We start from the raw sequence: 21,643 nt of genomic DNA, 5'->3' as shown, positions 1-21,643 counted from the left end.
GGTGGCTCAGTTAAGTATTGGCCTTCGGCTTAGGTCATGACCCCAGGGTCCTGGGATCGAGTCCTGAGTCAGGCTCCCTGTTTTGAGGAGAGCCTGCTTCTCCCTCTTCCTCTGCCCCTTCCCCCGTTCATGTTCTCTCTCTCTCACTCGCTCACTCTTTCTCAAATAAATAAAATCTTAAAAAAAAAAATCAACCAACTAAGCTTAATCAGGACGAGGCTTCTTAAAAAATAGCTAAGAAACTACTTTTAATGACTAAACTTCACACTAAAAGGCCTTCCCAAGAATGGCTAGGTGGCATAAAATGATACAGATATATAAAAAATAAAGTGATCTTCTAATCTGCTATACGTGATAAAAGACTAGTTGAGGTGAGAAAAATAAAAATCAAGAAAAGAGAACTTAAAATGTCTTAGAAAACAGGGGCGCCTGGGTGGCTCAGTGGGTTGAGACCCTGCCTTCGGCTCGGGTCATGATCTCAGAGTCCTGGGAATGAGACCCACATCGGGCTCTCTGCTCAGCAGGGAGCCTGCTTCCCTCTCTCTCTCTGCCTGCTGCTCTGCCTACTTGTTATCTCTGTCAAATAAATAAAATCTTTTAAAAAAAAAAGGATCTCAGAAAACAAAAAAAAAATTATTGGCAAAAAAATGATACACATACATTAGAAATGGGATTAACACGATACTAAAAGCATTGAGGGAATAATGGATGTATAAAGGTAAAAATGAAAGATCAATTAATTGCAAAGGATTATCTCAAATATAATTCTGTACTATCAAACTAAAAATCCTATGGAGAAGAGTGAAAAAAAATTTTTTAATATAAATATATTAAATATATTAATATATTAAATATATTTTTAAACATATTGTTTTTTATAAATATTTTAAAAAATTTTAAATATAAAGAAACTAATGGAATCATCAAAAATCCTCTAAGTAAAACATTTAATATACAGAGTTCATCACTGAAGCACAAAAGGTACCAAAATTATTAGTCAAGGAGGAAACTCAGCAAACAAACTATTGGCATAAACAGATAACAAAAAAACAAACAAAAAAAGACAAAAATAAAAAACCCAGGGAATGGAAAAACCAGGAAAGGGCAATCAAGATTTAGAGCTAAGGACAAACTGGGCTATTTTCATGCAGGGAAAGAGGTGCCTAAGAGCAGCTATGGCTAAAGTCTTCAAGATGCTAACGGGGCTAGTGAGAGTGGACATAAATATGGTACCCATGGACGCTGCTCCAGATTTAAGACAAGGGGAACAAAAACTTTAAATAAAACTGCTGAAGAGGAGATCTTAGATAATCATATCAAAGGAAAAAACAAACAAAAACAAAAACAAAGGCTATTTTAGAAAAATGTAATTTAAAAACTTAAATTGACGAATTATTTCTATACCCCATTTCATTTTTTTTTTAAAGATTTTATTTATTTATTTGACAGGCAGAGATTACAAGTAGGCAGAGAGGCAGGCAGAGAGAGAGAGAGGAGGAAACAGGCTCCCCACTGAGCAGAGAGCCCGATGCGGGGCTCGATCCTGGGCTCGATCCCAGGACTCTGGGATCATGACCTGAGCCGAAGGCAGAGGCTTTAACCCACTGAGCCACCCAGGCGCCCCTCATTTTTTTTTTTAAGATTTTATTTGACATACAGCTAACGAGAGAGAGCACAAGTTGGGGAGAGGCAGAGTTGCAGAGGCAGAAAGCAAGGAGCCCGATGCGGGGCTCAATCCCAGGTCCCCAGGATTATGACCTGAACCAAAGGCAGATGCTTAACTGACTGAGCCGCCCAGGGGCTCCCCTATACCACATTTCATTAAACCAAATCATGCTAAGTGAGAGGTAAGGTCCAAAAACCACTTTGAAAATCACAAAATCAAATTCATCCACTCAGTATTTTTAAGTGTAAATGACTGTTACAATAAAGATGGGGAATGAGGCAGACACCAAAAATCGACACAATCGGTATCAAGCAAGGAACAGCACCAAACATCCTGAGATCCCGTGACGAGCACTCCAGACTCACCTTTTCCAGTTCTAGAAGAAAGCTGTCCAGAGACTCGTCTGAGAGTTTACCAACTTCGAACATGGTGACTGCATGGCTTTTCAAGTTCTGGCGTAAAGAAACAAAAACAAAAAAACTAAAATGGATCTTAAAACCTTCTACAAGTCTATTATGAATAAGTTCTAATTTTCTCTTTTTAAAATGAAACAGAACATTTCATATTTCTATTATGCCTTACAATATAAACAAAGGTGATGAGGCGCGAGGCTAACTGTCTCTAAAAAGTTACCACGCTCCTCCACGGAATAGAAAACAAGACGGTTGGCATTTTGTGTTTTCAGGAATAAATCCAGTACTTAAAAAAAAGATCTCAAAGCATGAACTATTTTACATCTAATCTTTAAACACTGTCACATTTAAACAAGAACTGGACTAACCGGTGAAAGATTTCCCATCATTAAAAAGGCAGTAAGAGTTGAGTCGAACAGAAACGCAATGCGCTTTGTATATCCTGTAGATAAACTCAAACTGCTTACACTGGCTGTGTCCGCTGGAACAAAAAAAAAAAAAATCGTAATTTAAAATCGAGTAAATGAAAATTTTTCTTTGCCCACCATTTGGAATGAGAAAGAACTGCATTTCAACTTGATTTAATAATTCAAAAGTATGTAACTATTAGTAATTTTATAGTTCTAGGAGGCCCCAATCCTACCTCTCTCCAACCAAAGTAAGTTAAAAAAAAAAAAAAAAAAAAAACTTTTAAGTACTCACTTTTGTGGTATTTCTTGAAAGCCAGTAATAAACCAAGACTTGGTAACTGTCAGAACACTTAATTAAGACTGGCTGGCCTGACCTCTTCAGACAAGACACCTGGCTCCGCTAAGAGCCTGGGGTAAGAATAGGGCTACACTGCACTCCTCTCCCCCCACCCCAACATAAAACCACACGCAGCCCCTCACGCACTACGCTTTCTTTGCCTCCCTTTGTGCTTAGCCCATGCTGAGGCCTTCCCTCACTCACCAGCTGGCAAGCTCTTATTCGTTCTTAGCCCAATTATCATCTCCTCCATGAAGGCTTCCCAAATCTCTAGACAAGAAAGCTCTTTCTCTTTGCTCCCCACAAGCACCAAAACACTTCTCACACTGTTGTGGTTTTGTGATTACACTACCTTCCCTCTCCCTAGACTCATTCTCAGAAGGATGGTGCCATATTCAATGCCCAGCATACCGCTAAGGACTCAAACACTGCACATCAGAACGGTATCAAGAACAAAGCCGAGTTCGCTCTGTGAGTGTCTGCATAGACACAAGGCGTCTCTATACCCTGAGGGACTGCTAACCCGGATCTTCTTGACTATTGGTGTCCGTGTCGGTAGCTGATGAAACTTCCTGCGCGGGACTCCTGCTTTCCCCTCCATCCCACGACAGCAGCATCTTCTGTGGGTCTAAGGTACTCCTATGAATGAAGAATCCAGCCATGTTTTACAAATCATGTACATCTTAGCTTATATAAAAACAGCTACTGAAGTCAGCACTCAAATTGTGAATACCCACCCAGTCCCGTCTTATGTTCAAGCCCCAAACGGAGACGTAGCCCCAAAATGCTCTGCCCACATACAGCAATTATTCTTAACCAAGACCCACGGGCAGGCTCCAGGGAGTGTGAGAACTCTTTACAGCTGTTTATAAAATACCGTATGTACTTTCCTCTGGGGAAAGCATTCTTGTTCTCATCAGATTCTAAAAACCATTTATCACACAAAAGATTAAATACCGCTAACAGGCAGCATTCACCTCAATGGACAGGTTGATAAGTAAAATTTTTGTACATAGAGCAATGTTTTTTCCAAAAGGAAACTCTAATATCTCAGACTGAATAAATGAATTACTTTAATCTGTTTACGGATGGAACATTCCTCCACGATGAATGAAGCTGATCCAAATTTATTACTTGTCCCTTCTTATGGGCAAAGCCCAATCGGCAATACATTGAAACAGCATTCTGAAAGAATATAAAGAAGTTAGCATTTAAAATAAACCAGACATCAGACTATTTGTAGAGATAAAGTGATCCCTGAACACTTTTATGCCACCAGAAAAAAACATTTTTCAGTAGGCCTGCTCCTCCCCTAAGGTGTTCACAGATGTGGAAGACAGAGTACTTCCAATTCTCTGGCCTGGCGCTCTTTCAGATCAGCAGCAGAAGAGGGTGCTTTCAGTGACCTCATCATGAGACACTGATCGGGCAGCTTCTTGCACACGCCGGAGTGTGAGTGTGGGCTTTCACTCCCCAGCGTGGAATACTGCTTCAGCGCCCTTACCTTGGTCTTTTCGATCTTTGCAGATACCCCCTTTACTGTCCTCACTCCCCTGCACAGCCAGTAAGAATCTCACTGTGTCTATTTCTCAGTAGCTTATCAAGACAAAAGTTTATAATAAAAGCCATTCAGTACTTATAAATAAAAAGAGTATAAAAATTATATACCTTAACCAAGGATAAGTCTATTTCAAGGACATTTGCAAGCTAGAAAATAAAAACAAAAAAATTATTTACACTCCTAGAATTATCAATATTATACAGTTGTAATAAACAAGTGAATGATAATCAGCAAAATTTTAAATTATGAGTAATTAAAAGACTCAATATATTAATTCTGAAATCAGAACTTTCTTCTTTCCTTATGTCTAAGTAGCACAAATCCAGATAGTGACCATAAGGATGGAAGGTTCTTTCCTCTTTAGTCTCTTTTAAAATAAGAAAATGCTTATATCAATCAACAGTCTGCAATCCTTTTACCAACAATTATATTAAGTTATTTACCAAATTATATTATTTACTAAAGTTATTATGTATATACAGAAAGTAACTTCAGAATTGTAACTTAAGTATATTCATGGTCTATGACCTACCCATGCATATTGACTCTGAAAACATTTTAACCTTATCATTAAATAACTTTATCTACTTTACACAAATGTATTTTATAATCTTGAGGTTAAGTTCGTTCAAGACATTGTCACACTTACCTCCGCAACATTAGTATGCTCATCTATGGAAACAAATATCTTATAGAGTAGAGTTTCAAAATAATCCCCTTGCACCCGATTCATTACAAAACCTTCAAGAGGAGGAACTAAAACAAAACGGACTTTTATCAGTGATTCAATTTTATAAAACAAGAAAGCATATGCAAATACCCATTCAAAAAGGGAAACCTCTACCTTAGGGACTAAATTCAGTTTTTGATTTATCTACTCCACAGCAAGTTTTCTAAAACCCCCAAAGTTAAGGCCATCTACAACCCCATCTACACAGAGGACTCTGACAGTAGAGCACAAATCCTACAAAGAGTAACCCCAGGGAACTGTCAGCATTACTGAGGCAGAGGAAGTGCTGGAGGACATGAACTGGGTAGAAAGGCAAGGGGACTGGGGCTGCTTTGGAATGGGGAAGGCTTCAATGGGTGTGTTTTAATGCCTTACAGATAGCAGGGGTGACTGGGCTAAAGCAGAAAAGCAGGAGACCAGGTGTGCTATACAAAGACCAGGTGAACGGAGAGCACTGACTGCCTTTCTCCCATCATTCCTGCTCCATCCTGAGAAGAAAGGAAATTTATCTGCAGGACCGCCACTTTTACCGGCAATCACTAGTCTGTGTCCTCCTCAGTGGCCTCAGGGGAAAGAAAGGCAAGACTTTCTTGAGCACAGGAGGCAGCCCAGCGGCAGCTGTCCACCCAAAGATGTACTCACGCTCATTTTTCTCCATCTCTTTGGTCCAGACACTCTAATCCAATTTACTAGGGCACTCTGCCCAGCTGATAATGAAGAAGTACTATGCCTTCCTTTAACATTCCCTAAAATGCACCCTAAATGTGCACCCTGGGAAGGAAGAGTGCCTAAGCCAACAAAGGGTCTGAGTATCCCTGTGTCCCCTGATCCTAATACCATCTAACTGCACCCAAAACCTAAGTTATTCCTAAAAGAGAAATCAGACAAAATTTAAGTGGTCAAAATGAAGGCACTACGAAAAAAAATCACACTGTACATTTCAGGCCAGATTATTCACTTTCCAGAACTGGCTCAAGTCACTTTCTAAGTTAGTGTTACCCATGGTTCCCATCATCCAAGTACTTTAAGGATCCCGGGTTTCTCTTTACAAGTATTTTAGAACCTCATATTCATACCACTCATTCTTTTCCTACACTATCAATTGTGGGAATAACAACAAACGGATACTGAGCACATGTTAGGTGCCACACTATAGGACACAATTTCATCTAATCCTCTTAACCTCCTAAGACATTCGACGCTATACCCCTGTAGTGTAGAGAAGAAAAATCAAGACACTTAAATGGTTAAAAATACACAATTTACATCTAGACAAAAAGAACAATGTACCTCTACATGACGAGATACTGCAGAGTCTCCCAATACATACTAAGTTTAAAAAAACGGAGTACGAACTACAACACACCATCTGGGTAAAACTAAAGCCATAGAAAAAGGACATGTACATACATGTCTATGTGCTGAGCACACTTTTGGGAAGATAAACAAGAAACTTAACAGTGGCCCCTGAGAGAGAAACTGGGTGGCCAGACACAGGGGTCAGAGGCATATGTTTTTATACTCTTTTATAAATTTAGAATTTAATAACGTAACACTGCCTACTCAAAAATATGTTGGTGGGGGAGGACAAGCTCACATATACAGGGACCAAGACTGGTGGCTGCCAGAAGTAGGGGGGAGGGGTATAAAAGGAGTAAAAAGGTACAAACTTTGAATTATAAACTAAGTAAGTCCTAGGGATGTAACTTATAGCATAGCAACTAGTTAGTAATGTTGCCCTGCTTATCTAAAAATGGTTAAAAGAGTAGATCTTGGGGTGCCTGGGTGGCTCAGGGGGTTTAGCCTCTGCCTTCGGCTCAGGTCACAATCTCAGGGTCCTGGGATGGAGCCCTGCATCAGGCTCTCTGCTCAGCAGCGAGCCTGCTTCCCCCCCCTTTCTGCCTATCTGCCTACTTATGATCTCTCTTGCTCCCCCTCTCTCTGTCAAATAAATAAATAAAACCTTTAAAAAAAAAAAAAAAAAAGAGTAGGGGTGCCTGGGTGGCTCAGTGGGTTAAAGCCTTTGCCTTCAGTTCAGGTCATGATCCCAGCATCTGGGGATTGAGCCCCATATCGGGCTCTCTGCTCAGCAGGGAGCCTGCTTCCCTTCCTCTCTCTCTGCCTATTTGTGATCTCTGTCAAATAAATAAATAAATTCTTAAAAAAAAAAAGTTCCAGCTACAGGTTTGGATTTGTATGACAAAGGTTTTTAAGAATTTTTAGACTATTTCTATATGTATCTTAAAAGTATTCTATACAAGCTTAACAGAAATCTAGAAAGCTGTAAATGAAAGGGGAGCCATAAACCAAGCAAGTATACGGTATGACGATGCACTAAATCCGTTTTAACAACAAACCCCTTCGTGACTACTCTCTTTATTTATCCAGTTTATCTGTCCCACCATCATACTGCTTGTTTTGTTGAGACAGAGATGAAATGCTTTCTCTGAAATCAACTTCGGTGTCTCGTGCTAAATTTGATGGCCTCCATCTTGTCAAACTGCTTTCCTTTCACAGGTTATTCCAAATTAGGGAACATCCCATGTTCCATGGCGAGAAGGAGGATATATTCAGCACTTGTAAGAGCATGAGTCTATCTGTACCAGCAGAACTTGCTAGATCCTAAGAAAAGCCTGGCAGAACACATCTCTGTAACAGCGCAGCCATCCACTTGGCCCTTCTCGGACCACACCTTGCAGATGCACATAGTGATAATGTGAGTCAGTGTTCAAACACTCAGTCAACAGGGACTGAAATGAACCAATCAAAAACCAATCTTTTTAGGAGATTCTCAAATGAGTCAACATTAGTTTACTGATGAGAGTAAAAACTAGGATAACGCATAATGCTTTCCTATTTTCTCACAGTGACAGGAAACCACTAACAGCCCATCCTCTAGAAATAATTTCCTTGTCAAAACCTTTCGAACTGTAAAACTAGTTATTTTATTTGTTTTAGTGTTATAGCAGCAATTCTACAAAGCAGAATTAGTATTTCATTGCTTTTTGGTTGTCCTTCCAAACTGAAAATAGAATTCATGTATGCACATGGTTCAAAATCCACTCTTAAAGAACACTGACGCATGCTAACACAAATAAAGGTCAGGACACACGACAACATGATAAACCTGTCCGGATTCAACATGGATAGGAGGGAGTATTCTTGTCATAAGCCGCTATCATCGCTCAATAGTTAGTAGCAAAGTCATTCCCTGGCAATTTTTGACATTTTATATTTGATTACACAAACATTAAATATCTTAGTTTGAGGAAAGATACTAACAAACCAGAACAATAGCTGAAAGATGTGCTGGAAAACATACCTTAACATATAACCTAAATACAGTGTAAGAAATCTAACCTAGAGAAGAAAAGCTCCACTGTGTTCAAGGATGTTAACCACATCACTATCCTAGCAAGAAAAGTGTAAGTAACCTCAATAACCAGCAACAGGTTAATACACTGATACATCCACCAGAAAATACACAAGGGCTTTAATAGTGGTTTAACTTGGGGATGGGTGAAGGAGAAAGGGAGGAGTAGATAAAGTCAAGAAAGACAATAGTGACACAAAAAAATAAGACAGGCACACAGAGTAAAAGTATCAAATGACAGGACTGAACATCTATAAAACCAGTTATGCACTGAACAAAGACTAAAAGGACAAATCTGTAAAATCATTAAGTTGACTTGGGATGTGAGAAATTTATTTCTGATTTCCCTTATTTTAACATTATGTGTACAACAATGTGAAGATAAAAATAAGGAATTTAAGTAAAACACACTGCAATGTGCTACCATGTAACAAAGGAGAAATGTCTTCCTCTGAGAAATTCTATTATTGCAGATCTCAGAATGGTATGAGTCTAATCTGTTAGGGTGACAGATGTGATATACGCAATGCCCAGGACCTAGTAACCACTGAAAAATAGCAGAAAACACCAGCACATACTTACCCGCTATACAACTGTCATCAGATATTGGGACATCCAGATAAATGAATCCTTTATTATATAAGCCTACGGAAGCAAAGGTATTTGTTTTAGGTGGAACACTAAACCACAATAAATTTAAAACAAAACAAAACAGATTCCTGATTTTCTATAAAGATCCTTACAACTGAATGCTAGGTGAAGGGGAAAAAAAAAGAAACAGAAGAGGAAAAGAACCAAAGTTTTCAAAACTGTTTTCTTCATGTGCTCAGAACCAGAGAAATATCCTTACAACTCATCTGTATAAATTTCTAGTATATGTGAATAACTGAATGAAAGCCACACAGGGAAACAATGGACCAAAGTCACAGCTCAAACAACAACATGCCTTAGTAAATAGTACCATGTGTATCTAACTGATAAAAATTTCTATTAATTGCTGATGGTTTAGAACAAGTCTTTATGTTGACAAAAGACCGTTTCTACTAACCACTTACTATGTACTACATTGTAATCAAGTGATCCAGAGAGCTGAGGGCCCGCGTCGATGATCTTATCAATAGCGCATTTCTCAGGCAAAGTGCATATCTAAGAAGAGCAAAATATTTTCAATTAAGTTCGATCCAAAGTAATTCAGAAGTCTCCTGAAATCATGTTTAAAATCGAATGATTATTACGATTATGATTACTATATATGATTATATATTATTACATTTTATGTATCATACATGATTATGATTATTATGTGTCATTAGCTAAATGTACCACATACTTTTTCTTTTATCACTCTAGAATTCAAAGGAAAAAGCTATGTACATAACCGTCAATTAAGGCGCCACAATATGCTACCAAAAGAATGGAGGACAAAGTAATTTTAAGTACAATATTTGCTGTTAAGTATTAAGTGTTACCTAACAAATACCAATATTTAATCATCATCTCTGAATGGGATTCAGATCCATTTGCTGACTCTGAACCTCTCAGATCGGAAGTTTATTCAGCCTCCATGTGGATTTATCAGTAACAGGAAGTTCACTATCTTATGACAGTCTGACAGCTGTTAGAAAGTTCCTACACTGTTCCGCTCATGAGATTTAATCCATCCTCTGAAGTAAAATAAAATGCAAACTTAAAAAAAACCCCACACTCACTTTTATTCCTTCAACCACAGAGAGGCGTGACCTGGTCTCTAGGCCTCTGGTCCGTGGCCCTGCCCCTTTTCCTCCAATTCAGCATTTTCTTCTACCAGACACGGGCTCATCTGCAACATGGTCTGACCACTGGGAACATCACTGCCCTTGATCCAGGCCCTCCCCACCCCCCATCAAAGCGCCTCCCTCTTCCAGAGGACACTTCAGCAGAGCCACGAGGAGCACCACTCCCATAGCAAAATGACTGAAGTAAAATCCTGCACCTTCACCCCCCGGGTGACTTGAACCATTACTTCATGTCTCTGTGCTCACTTTCCTCATACATGAAATGGAGCACAAGGCAGACACACCCAGCGGGTTGTTAAGAGCATCTGAGACAATACAAAAGGTGCTGGGAAGAGAGCCCCACGCCTCTAGCGCACAGCAAGTGCTCAGGAAGCGCTGACTGCTATCGTGGCGGCTAGCTGCAGCATCACATCACTTGAGATGAAGCTTCTGTCTAATCCGAGTCCCCAGGTTACTGAACACAAACCAAGTCAAGTCTCCCTCATTACTGGATTTTTAAAAATGTACTGATTTGAGAGAGAGAGAACATGCATGCACACACATGTAAGCGGGGAGGGGGCAGAGGGAGAGAGGATCTCAAGCAGGCTCTGTGCGGAGCGTGGAGCCTGATGTGGGGCTCGATCGCATGACCCTGAGATCACGACCTGAGCAGAAATCAAGAGCTGGACACTTAACTGATGGACCCACCCAAGTGTACCCCCCTCATTACTAAAAAGTGTCTTTGAAAACCACCAATATTCTAGCCTACCACAGTCATTTACAACTTTGAATTTACATTTAATTTTCCTCCAGAAAACCAAAGTGTTACTTTTTAGAAAAATTAGAGCTCTGATTAAAAGTTATAATTTAAAAAATAAAAATCCAATGTTTAATTCCAAAGGGATCTACCTTTATGTCATCTTCTGTGATATATCCAGCCTGCACCACCCACCACGCCTCTATGGCGATCTCCACCGGCTTCACTGGTAGAAGATCACGAGCTGTTTTCCTTCTGAAAAATTTCTTCAATGGTACAAACGTGAGAATTTGCAATCAGCCTGAAATCCATGCTTTCTTTTTTACTGATCATAGTATAAGACTGTTTCTCACAGTCCAATAAACAAATCTTTTTAAATCCTCCTGCTTTAAAATCTGAAGAATTTTAGATATACTGGAGAGAAATATAATATAGAGAAAGTCATTCTTCAATTATTTCAAACTAAATTACTTCAAAACACTAAACATCAAGTCTGGATCTAAATCCAGAAACTCAAAGGAAATCCAGGAGGTAAAAATGAATTTGGAGAACGTGTCCTTACTTCACCCACCATGCTGGGAGAGGAATGAGCAAGTAAAAAATCAGCAGAGCAAAAATTAATTTTTAAAAATAAATATTTTATTCCTTAAACATTTTAATTCAATAATCGCATAAGCATAACCTAGAAAATATGGAAGAGTTGTTTTGGTATTTTGTATGAAGCCTATTTTCTTGATCAAAGAAATTTCAATTCAGTATTTCTACTACTTGAAACAATGAGAATGTGTGATAACAGGGATGAAACAAGAAAGGGAAGGAAACAACTAACTTACTTTTGACGACCGACACTGATTCATCAGATCAATGTACTGATTTCTTCCTATGCCAAGAAGCCTTAGACCTGAAATTAAGAGGCTTTATTTTAAAAACACTTAATGTATCTTAAAATATCAGTACACCCAGGTCTTTTAGGAAAAAACCCTTAGCTTTTGTTCATCCCTGATGACTGATTAACAATCAACATCAAATTAAAAGAAATTCTTCAAACAAAATAACAAAAGAAAACCAAACTGGGAAAGATGAACTCAAGCTGACATCTCTGACAATGTCCCATGGAAAATCTTTAAAAAGCAGAAACCCTTCCAATATCAGGAAGTCAAAGTGTACTTCTCAGCAAAAGTTTCTCCTTACTCAAGAGAACGGTGTCCCATGTCAAATATATACTTCCTTAAAATAAGCAAATAAAGCAAATTTTATTAGTAACAACTGGGTATCGTGCTGCGAAACTATCATGTACAAATTTTAAATTTTCTTCCCTCATGTGGAACACAACACAGCCCAAGTATCAGAATTCATTTTCTAGAAATACAGACTTCTCATTTTACCCTCTAACATATTTCTCCCTTAGACATTTAGACTAAACCTTATACTTGACTTGCCTCACCTGATAAAAATTCCTACCAACACTGTTGCTTGCTGTTCCCATGCTTCAAATGTTTCAGGTTAAAACACACATGACAACACAGACAACAGCACGCATACACAACAACAAGACTAATCATTACCTTCAGCGTCATTACATACTTACAGTCAGCGGCAGTAAAATTGGGCAATGAATCATAACTCTTCTCACTGTTCATAATGTCCTTTCAAAAAGAAAACAATTAAAAATTCTAAATGCAAAATATCCTTAGATAAGAACATGTGAATAAATACCTATTAAGAGAGCCAGACAGGATAATCAGAATTGTTGCCCGAAGCACTGAGATTAGAGTGTGTGACCTAAAGCATGCAGGCCTCCCTGTGGGCCACCTGGGCCCAACCGAGTCACCGCAGATCAGCCCTTCCGGTCCGGCTTTGCCACAGCGCTCCTGAATCCCAAACATCTGCCCTGCAACTTGCGCTCTGTGGAAGCTACACAGGGAACACCGCTTTCAGAGCTCCCGGTTCCTGCCTCTCCACGCCTCACACCTCATCCCAGATCCGTGAGCCGAGAGAGGTCTCCTGATGTGTCATGCTTCCATCAACACACATCTGAGACGCGCACCACCAACAAAGACTGTGACCGCTCGGTCATCTTGGCTCCTACGAGACCCAACCAGCAGCACAGTTAACCTCAGCATCCAGCTTCTTCCAATGCCCCTCTGTTACTCCAATAATAAACCAACTGCCTACCGTGGGGATAGGGCCCATTTTCAACCTAGGACCTACACCCAATGGTGTAAGAACAGAAAGCAGAGAGCAGCGAGCACCTGGACACAACAGAAAGTTGGTAAAGGGGGGAAAAGCCCTCCCCTATCATCTCTCCTAAACCTCATAGTCAGTGCCAGCGAAACAAAGAGGCAGTCCGAATTATTCTACGTCCTGATTACCTGCCACCTTCGTTCTGCCGCCCTGGCTCTCAGGAAAGGGGATCGACAGAAACCGGGGCTGTCAGGCCTCAAGCTTGACACTAATATTTCCTCCCGAACAGGGACACAGAGACATGGGAGACGCAGGACGGCCTAAGTGCTTGTGAAGAAGGGGCTCAGGGAGAAAAGCAAAGGGAGCTCTCGCAGAGGAAGCCACATCGGAACGTGACCTCACTGTTCCTGCACGTTCCCAGCTCCTTCAGTTCAAGGCCTCCCCCTGCTCTGGAGGCGGCTAGTGGGCCCAAAACAGCGGCACTCCGATAAAACTAAGTAGCCACTGAATACTAGATAAACATTGCCAATCTTTGCATGCAGCTCACTTAAAAACAGTATATTTAAAGTTACTTGACAAAGGTCTAAATACTGACTTTGGAAAAAAGCTAACATTCAAAAATTAACAAAAATGGCAAGACATTAACAGCCAGAACTACAAATACTTTTCTTTTTCTAACACGTGTATTGCATGTTGGGTTTATAATCACTTATTCTTTCTCTAGTCAGAGAATCGTTAAACGCATTAAGTTTCTCTGAACTCAATGCTCAGTTCTGTCACCCACATTTTCAACCTTAATCACGTGTTCAAAGCAGTCGGTTTTATAGAGACTCTGCTAACATAAATGAGTGACTAATGCTACAGTAGCACAGAGGGTCAAAAATGCCCTCAAAAACATGGCACAAAAACAGGTACCTTTCCATTATGAGAGCCTGGACAACAACTCCTTGTACAGTGTGGATGACATAGTTAACTCGTAACCGACTCTCTTTTTTTTCCACTGTAAACTCAGAAACAATGCCCACTAGGGCTGAGAAGAGCGCAGCCAGTCATTACTGGCATCGCTACTGACGACACAGAGTCCCGTCACATTCCTAATGCCCCACATACACCGTGAACTCACCTCCATGATCCCAGTATAGTATGAAAACGGTGTTATCCTCAGGCCCTTCACCATTATATCTGACAGATGGTAAGGGTACAGCATGAGGTGATCACGACTGTACTTTAGCAGCTCCTCGTAGTATTTGCGTTCATCTTTCTTGACATGTTTAACTGCGGAAAGCGAGAAATTTTCAATTTTCAGGTGTCTTACGGTTATCTATAATTATAAATGCAATAAGAACTACTTGACAAACCAACATTAACTAAAAATAAAAGCACAGTAGTTGGAAGAGAACAAACAGTTGGAACAAAGAAACAAAGAAACAAGCCACAAAGAAACAGACTTCAGAGTACACAAGCGGAATCTGCAACAGGACAGATAAATAGAGAAAGAATTCTTACCAAGTCAGAAAGCCAAGAAAGCAATCATGGAATGTTCTCTCTAAAAGATGCAAAACGCAAGCTAGAATTCATCAAATCCCTTACTATACCACAAGAGAGCCAAACTGAACAGTAGTTTTCAATGCATCAAGTCTATTTCAAAAAATTATTTGATAGTTTTGTTCTTTAAATGGAAAAAGACCCCTGACTCCCATGAAATACATTTAAATAAAACAAAACTATCTCTGAACTACAGTGCTTAATCTGAGAGTAAATACATGCACAGAAAGATTAGCAGGGCAATAGAACAGACTAATGAGTCATCTGACAAAAACCAAACATTTAAAGAAAAAGTTAAAACACATACACACGCACACACACACACACACACACACACCCAACTATGCTTAAAATTTGTTCCAGTTATTACAGAGATTTCATTACATTTATATTTTGAAAATTTATGGGAAAAAAAAGCCACAAAATCCAAAATCAGAAACTATTAAGAATGAACGTACTTCTCTTCTGGCTTATTTTTTCACCTAAAGTGAAAAAACTACAACTGAATTGAGATTAATATTTTATAGGTAAAATGAATCTACAATGGATACTCTTTAAAAAAAAAATAATTTGAATCCGATTTAGAAAGAAAAATTTACTTGCTCATACAAATTGTTGTTAGGTGGGATGGGTCAGTACAGAGCTTCTTAAATGTCTATATGGAATAAAATTATAAAACATGCATTGAAAAGACAGAATAGATTAATGAAAATGGTAAATAGCAACAGGTGTTTCCACCGTGATATAAAAATGTCTCTACTTACCTAAGTTGTTTCTATATCGTAATTGATTGCGGATACTGTAAAGAACAACCTGCTTTTCATATTCTCTCTGTGAATTTCCAAGACTCTAAAAAAAAAAAAAAAAAAAAATTCAATAGTTTTAAAAATAGCTTCTGAACTAAACAACAATACTTTTTCCTCATACAGTTTCAAAACCATGCCCCTTAATTTTATCCTACTACCTCTAATTTCCAGGACGAAGAATATTTTCTTAAGTGCTATTATACTAATTTTCATTCTATAATATTGAACAAAAATTTGATGTGTTTATTTTCAGTTTGCCTTTCTAAAAGGACTTACTGAAACTACCTAAAGTATTTAATATCAAATAACAGTCCAAGAGCATAACTTCATTAAACTAACAAAAAACTAAACTCTACTTAAAAAGATTTCTTTCTTGACCGTTCCTAATTTGTGTGTGTTGAATAAGTGGACGGATGGATAGATGGATGAATGGATGCTTTCTTGCACCTACTTATCTTTTTAATTTAAGAGTGGCAACTAAAGACAGATCCCTGTCTGATAATTATTTACATTTGAGGGCTATGATTATTAAAAATTAATGTCTCTGGAGAATGTACATTTTAAATGTACCTCTAAATGATAAGATGACTTCTTTTTTCTTTTCTAAGATTTATTTATTTGAGAGAGAGAGTGTGTGCACGCATGCAAGTGTGGGGAAGAGCAGAGGGAGAGGGAGAAAAGGAATCTCAAGTGGGCTGCCCACTGAGCATGGAGCCAGATGTAGGGGTTCAACCTCAGGACCCTGAGATCATGACATGAGTGGACATCAAGAGTCCAATGCTTACCCAACTGAGCCACCCAGGTGCCCCAATAAGATGACTTCTAAAAAACACCTTCTCCTTATGGTTTTGTTAAAAAAAAAAAATTTAGACAATTTTAAAATTCTGATACACTTTTTAATGGGCAAAACCTTTCTAGCTGTGCTTTGGTGTTTTAAGTTCAAAATTGAGCTCTCATGAAAGCAAGGAACAAGTATGTCTGATTACAGTCAACATTACATTCAATGTGCAACCACAAACTCAATTTAACATGACTGCTCTCCCTCTTTTTAATTACTAGGTATGATCTTTCCAACACGCTGTAATATAAAATCAGGCATCTGAGAAACTAATGGCAGAAAGATCAGAGGATTCAGTTATTATACTTCCTACCCACAGGTCTGAAAGCCAAGGTAAATGTTTCTACACATACCTCCATAGAAGGCAATCTTCACAAGACAGGTTAAGACATAGAATAAACTGGCCCATAACTGGACCACTGGTGGGATGTACTTTAACAAAAAAGTGACGATGTGAGAAAATGGAAATCTTTCTTCCTGAACCTATGTTAATTAGTTTTCACAGGCTAAATAATGACCCATACTATGACAGAATATATGTGCTTTTATTTTATTCATCCGTCTTAACATCTGCAGAGGTTAGGAGCAAAGGTATCACAGAGAAACTACTCCACATCCTCTATGCAGCACCAAAACCTGGGTAATAAAGATGCTGAGGAGAATTCAAATGCTGGGTTTGCTACAAAACTTGTAAAGGGTTTTCTCTAGCTTTGTTGCCAGAGAAGTAAGCCTCTTTCCCAAAGAACACAAAACACGGTCGCACAAAGCACACGATTTTGGTAGAACCTAGAGCATCTTCTGTTTTAAAATAAATCTCTTAATTTATCCCAACTTACAACCAGGTTCCGCCTTCCTAACTTCATTCCTGGGAACGCCAGAACAAAAAGTGTAATCAAGCCACTCATACAAAACATAAGGGCCTGTTAATTATAAGCCAGTTAGAGAATGCGACGTTTCAATATCTAAGCCTTTGTGCCAGGAATTAAGTTAACAACTGACCCTGATCAATCAATACATATGTGTGCCCACAAATACCTAAAAACTATATTAGAAGTTGACTTTGTTCTTCACTACCCAGATACATAAAATAAAACCGATCTGTTCACAAAGATTCCTTGGCTTCTCTCCACCCCTCCCCCAAATTTCCCACCATTCACATTCTGAAACATTGTTACCACCATAGGAAGCAAACTAAAAGAAGGGTCATTTTACTCTGAGACCCACTGACCCTGCAGAAATACTGACCAGGTCTGACAGATGAAGTACAGCAGCATATGAAAGGCACTGTAACAGATTCAGAGAGACATAGCCGCTGGCTATCAGACAACCACTGCACATTCCTTCTGCTAATAGCAGAAGGAATTTGTTTCTAAAGACTCTGCTCCCACAAACCCCAATCACGGCCCCCCATAATAAAGATACGCACAATTTTTTAACTGACCTTTCTTAGATGATACAGAACATCATCAGACTTTCCTTAAAATAACTACAAACTGTTTTTGAATAATGAATAAAAGATCCTAATAAGCTACAAAAAACCTTGAAATAATGGCCTTATCTACAACTTTTACTGTATTTTTTAAAGTCCATCCCATCCAGAAAAGCTTTACGTACAGTTTGTAAAAATCTGGAATCCCCTTACCATTAGACATGCGCTTTTAAGAAAAATCTGAAATCACCTTCTCACAGCTTTCAAGAAGTGGGAAATGAGTTATTTCTAAATTAAAGTCATCAAAGCTTACTGGAAACTCCAAAGTGTTTAGTATCTATAATGGCAAAAAAAAAAAAAAATTCTTTCCATACAAGGACCATTTCCTGCTTTTAAAGTGACTGAGCTTTAGTCCTGGAAAAATACCTCTGACTGATACCATCACTCACTTGCTCCAAAAATATTTACTAAAAGCTAACCATGTGATAGGTGCTCAAAATACAAAAGCAAAACAGGTAATGTAAGCAGCAAATGCAACACAGTGGGGTTGAGTGGTAGAGATGAGAAACTGTGCCGGGGAGGGTCAACTTCTCCAGATGTAGGTCAGGGAAATCCTTCCTGGAGGAGTTCTGACATTCAAGAAGTTACAAGTAATCTACAGGAGACAGGCAGTACAGGACTGAATGGGCCTTTCAGAAACCTCACCCCAGTGTAGTGTGAGGAATGAATGTGAGGGAGTCCTTTCACTGAGCAAGAGAGACCAGACAGAAAGCTGATGTAGCAATTCAAGGTGGAGCGTGACCTAGGTGAACAGTAGGAAGGCTAGATAAAGTCCAAGAAAGTAACTAGTACAGATGGATTTTCCAACACCGGCTCCAAGTGGAAGTTTATCCTAAGCTAAGACAGCTATTTTTTAAGTGATCTTATTAAATTTTAATTTAATGTCACATTTCTACCTAATGATAATACTGATTTGTGATTATTTTTAATAGTCCTAAGTATTAGATATGCTTTTGCCAATACTAATTGAGATCCATTATTCATGCTAAACGTAACTGAATCATCCATCTTTCTTCCATTATGCTACATTTATATTCGTGAAAGGAAAAGTAAAGATGGAAACAAAGAAAAGCACTCTTGGTTCTTCCAGCTGTCTCTGGATACGCCACAAAACCCTGAAGAACAAAACTACCAAAGCCCTCATTCAAGCTTAACAAGAGAAACACTCTTTCGAGCATAGAGCTTTGTTCCTCCAAATCAAGATAAATGCCACATGGGCAGCCACAGAAAACCAAGAAATCTTAGTTCCTTTATCTTGCTACTTTCTTGTTGGTTATCTTCCGTTGAAAGCACTTTCCCCACCACGTGATGCACTACCAGAACCTTAAAATTATTTGTCTCCCAATACTACGCCCCCATGCTGAGTGAGGAAGCAAACTAATAATCCTATACCATCACCACCACCATCCCAAACGTTCCAAATACAACTGCCCAGCGTCAGTGGAAAACAGAATTTCACTCTGAACCAAGCAGAAAGGGAGGAACTTGAAGCTCAATCCATGGCCAGAGAAACAGCGCCTTATATGCAGCATCTATCACTATCTTCCTAAGATTCAACACCACCTGCCATGTTCGGTACTTCTTCGTTTAATTGTTTATTGTCTTTCTTGACTAAAATGTAAGCTCCATGAAGGCAGGGTCTCTATCTTGTTGACTGAGGCAAACTACCCACACCTGGAACAAGGCATAGCAATCAGGTGTTCAGTTAACATTTGCTGAGCAACTGGTAAAAATGTCATTCAAGCAGTTGAGAATTAACCCTCAAAAAAATCCCAAAAAACCTCCTGACACTCTCTTGTTCAAACATCGCTAGTAAGCCTATCCTGCCTAGAGGACACAGTCCAACCATCAGAGTAGGAAAACCCCTTCAAAATCTGGCCCTGCCTGCTTTTCCAGCCTTATCTGCTACCCACCAACCTCCACTCACTCACAAAATCCCACCTCCAAACACCAGTATACCCACATCTCCAGCTCCCGGGATACTAAGTTGCTAACTACTCTCAACACGCTCCTTCACTCGTCCAAGTTCTTCAAATACCCGGAAAACCTTCCTCCCTCTTCTCTCTCATTCGTCCTCTAAGGCCCAATTTCAGTGCCTCCTCCACACGGGCTCCAGACACTCCCTGGACAATTTCTTACTCCTCCGTGTGCCCACATGCACTACAACGCAAGGATGAGTGCGCGGCTATCCTCCTGTAACGCAGTCATTTGTTTCTCGTCTATTCCCCACCATCCTGAAGTTCTGGAGGTCAAGGGCCGCGTTAAATAGATGTCGCAAGCGCCTGACCCAGCGCCTGGTTTAAACGAGACGACAGGCAAAGGTGCCAAGCGAGTCTATCCCGTTTACCAACCGCCCCATCCTGCCCCCGTGGCCCCGCACAGCTGCCCCCTCCGAACCCCTAACCTGCGGGACGACCGCCCCGAGACCGCGGCGGGGGAAGGGCGGGAGTCAGCCGCGAGGGGCAGCCCCGGCCCCGCCGGCAAGGTGAGCAGGTGACGGCAGGGCGGGGCCCGGACCCCAGATTCCGGCCGTACCTGCCTCACGTTGGCCGGCAACTTGCTCCAGGGGTAGTTGTGCCGGATGTGAAACTCCACGTCTATGTTCATGGTGCCGGGAGCCCGGCCGGCAGCGGCCGTGACCGCAGCTGGAACGACGCCTCCCGCTTGCCCGCCCTCGGCCTATCGGGGAGCCCGCGGGAGGCCCCGCGCCTCACACTGCGGAGGGCCGGGGCTGCCCCATGGCCAGGGATCCCGACAGCTCCGCGCTGCCGGGCCACGGGGCACAGGAGGAACCGAGACCCTGCCAGGAGCGCCTAGGCAGCTCCAAGTTTCTTCCTAGTTTCGGCCCGCCGGAAATGGCTTTGGACTTGCGTCACTTCCGCCCTCTGGCGCGAGGCTTGAGGGGCGGGGCACTGACTGGCCTCCTGTCCCGCCCCCAGACTGTAGGGGGCGGGGCAAGGAGGTGGTGAGGCCAAGTCCGGATTAACCGCCCCTGCCCACGTGTTTGGCTCCACAGGTCAGTGTCTGGATGAATAAAGATAAATTCTTGGGTCTGCATTGCCATTGTCGGATGTCCCACTCTTCTCCAGTTTCAGGCACTGGAGTAAGTTGTCTAAGAATGTCTAAGAATTCCTCCTTGGGGAGGAAGTCATAGCTGGCTTTAAATAGCGGAAAATCAAAGCCAGCACTGAAGAGTATCTCCAATCAATGGGGTTGCACCACTATCTTACACCATACACAAAAATAAATTCAAAACTGATTGAAAACTGTGACCCCTGAAACCAAAAATGCCTAAGAGAAAATATAGGCAGTAAGGTCTTTGACATTAGTCTCAGCAGAATTTTTTTGGACCAGCCTCTTCAGGCAAGGGCAACAAAAGCTAAAATAAATAAATGGGATTACATCAAACTAAAAGCTTCTGCACAGCAAAGGAAACCATCAACAAAACGAAGAGGCAGCCTACTGAATGGGAGAAGACATTTGCGAATCATATATCCAATAAAGGGTTAATATCCAAAATGTAGAATGAAATTCTATGACTTTGTATTGGGAAAAAAAAAAAAAAAAAGCTGTGAGAGGGCAGGCACCTGCAGGAAGGCCTCCTGGCTTCGAACAGGGTGCCAGCAGGTCTATGCTTCGCTTCCTCAGAGCCCTGTCACCGCTGACAGGATTTTTACCAAATGTAAATTGTTGTCTCACCAGCCATTAGAACTCAGAGCCGCCTTTGCTTATTACAGTGTCATCTGCAACAAAGAAACAGGCCAGCTCAGCCGATCTGAC

The 21,643-nt window shown here is 40.4% G+C and overlaps 1 protein-coding gene across 4 annotated transcripts in view; it reads right to left on the bottom strand.

Moving 5' to 3' along the window:
- The window catches only part of FAM91A1 (family with sequence similarity 91 member A1), a 43,589-nt gene extending 22,856 nt beyond the window's left edge, over positions 1-20,733 (bottom strand). For 3 of the 4 annotated variants that reach the window (XM_032315790.1, XM_032315791.1, XM_032315794.1), the window contains exons 1-14: positions 20,399-20,733; positions 15,495-15,579; positions 14,309-14,460; positions 12,590-12,647; positions 11,835-11,902; positions 11,154-11,267; positions 9,546-9,636; positions 9,073-9,135; positions 5,037-5,143; positions 4,495-4,533; positions 3,899-4,011; positions 3,350-3,465; positions 2,448-2,560; positions 2,032-2,118 (exon numbers count right to left, since the gene is read on the bottom strand). In XM_032315790.1, coding sequence (XP_032171681.1) covers positions 2,032-2,118; positions 2,448-2,560; positions 3,350-3,465; positions 3,899-4,011; positions 4,495-4,533; positions 5,037-5,143; positions 9,073-9,135; positions 9,546-9,636; positions 11,154-11,267; positions 11,835-11,902; positions 12,590-12,647; positions 14,309-14,460; positions 15,495-15,579; positions 20,399-20,470 — 1,278 coding nt within the window. In that variant the 5' untranslated portion in view covers positions 20,471-20,733. Of the gene's footprint in view, positions 1-2,031; positions 2,119-2,447; positions 2,561-3,349; positions 3,466-3,898; positions 4,012-4,494; positions 4,534-5,036; positions 5,144-9,072; positions 9,136-9,545; positions 9,637-11,153; positions 11,268-11,834; positions 11,903-12,589; positions 12,648-14,308; positions 14,461-15,329; positions 15,386-15,494; positions 15,582-20,398 lie in introns of those variants that run through there. The other variant, XM_032315792.1, reaches the window with a different exon arrangement.
- Positions 20,734-21,643: the final 910 nt, after the last annotated feature.

Source organism: Mustela erminea, chromosome 16 (assembly GCF_009829155.1).
Source record: "Mustela erminea isolate mMusErm1 chromosome 16, mMusErm1.Pri, whole genome shotgun sequence".
Taxonomy (NCBI): Eukaryota; Metazoa; Chordata; class Mammalia; order Carnivora; family Mustelidae; genus Mustela; species Mustela erminea.
The sequence above is the reverse complement of the archived record's forward strand: the minus strand, read 5'-3'. Positions and strand labels throughout refer to the sequence as shown.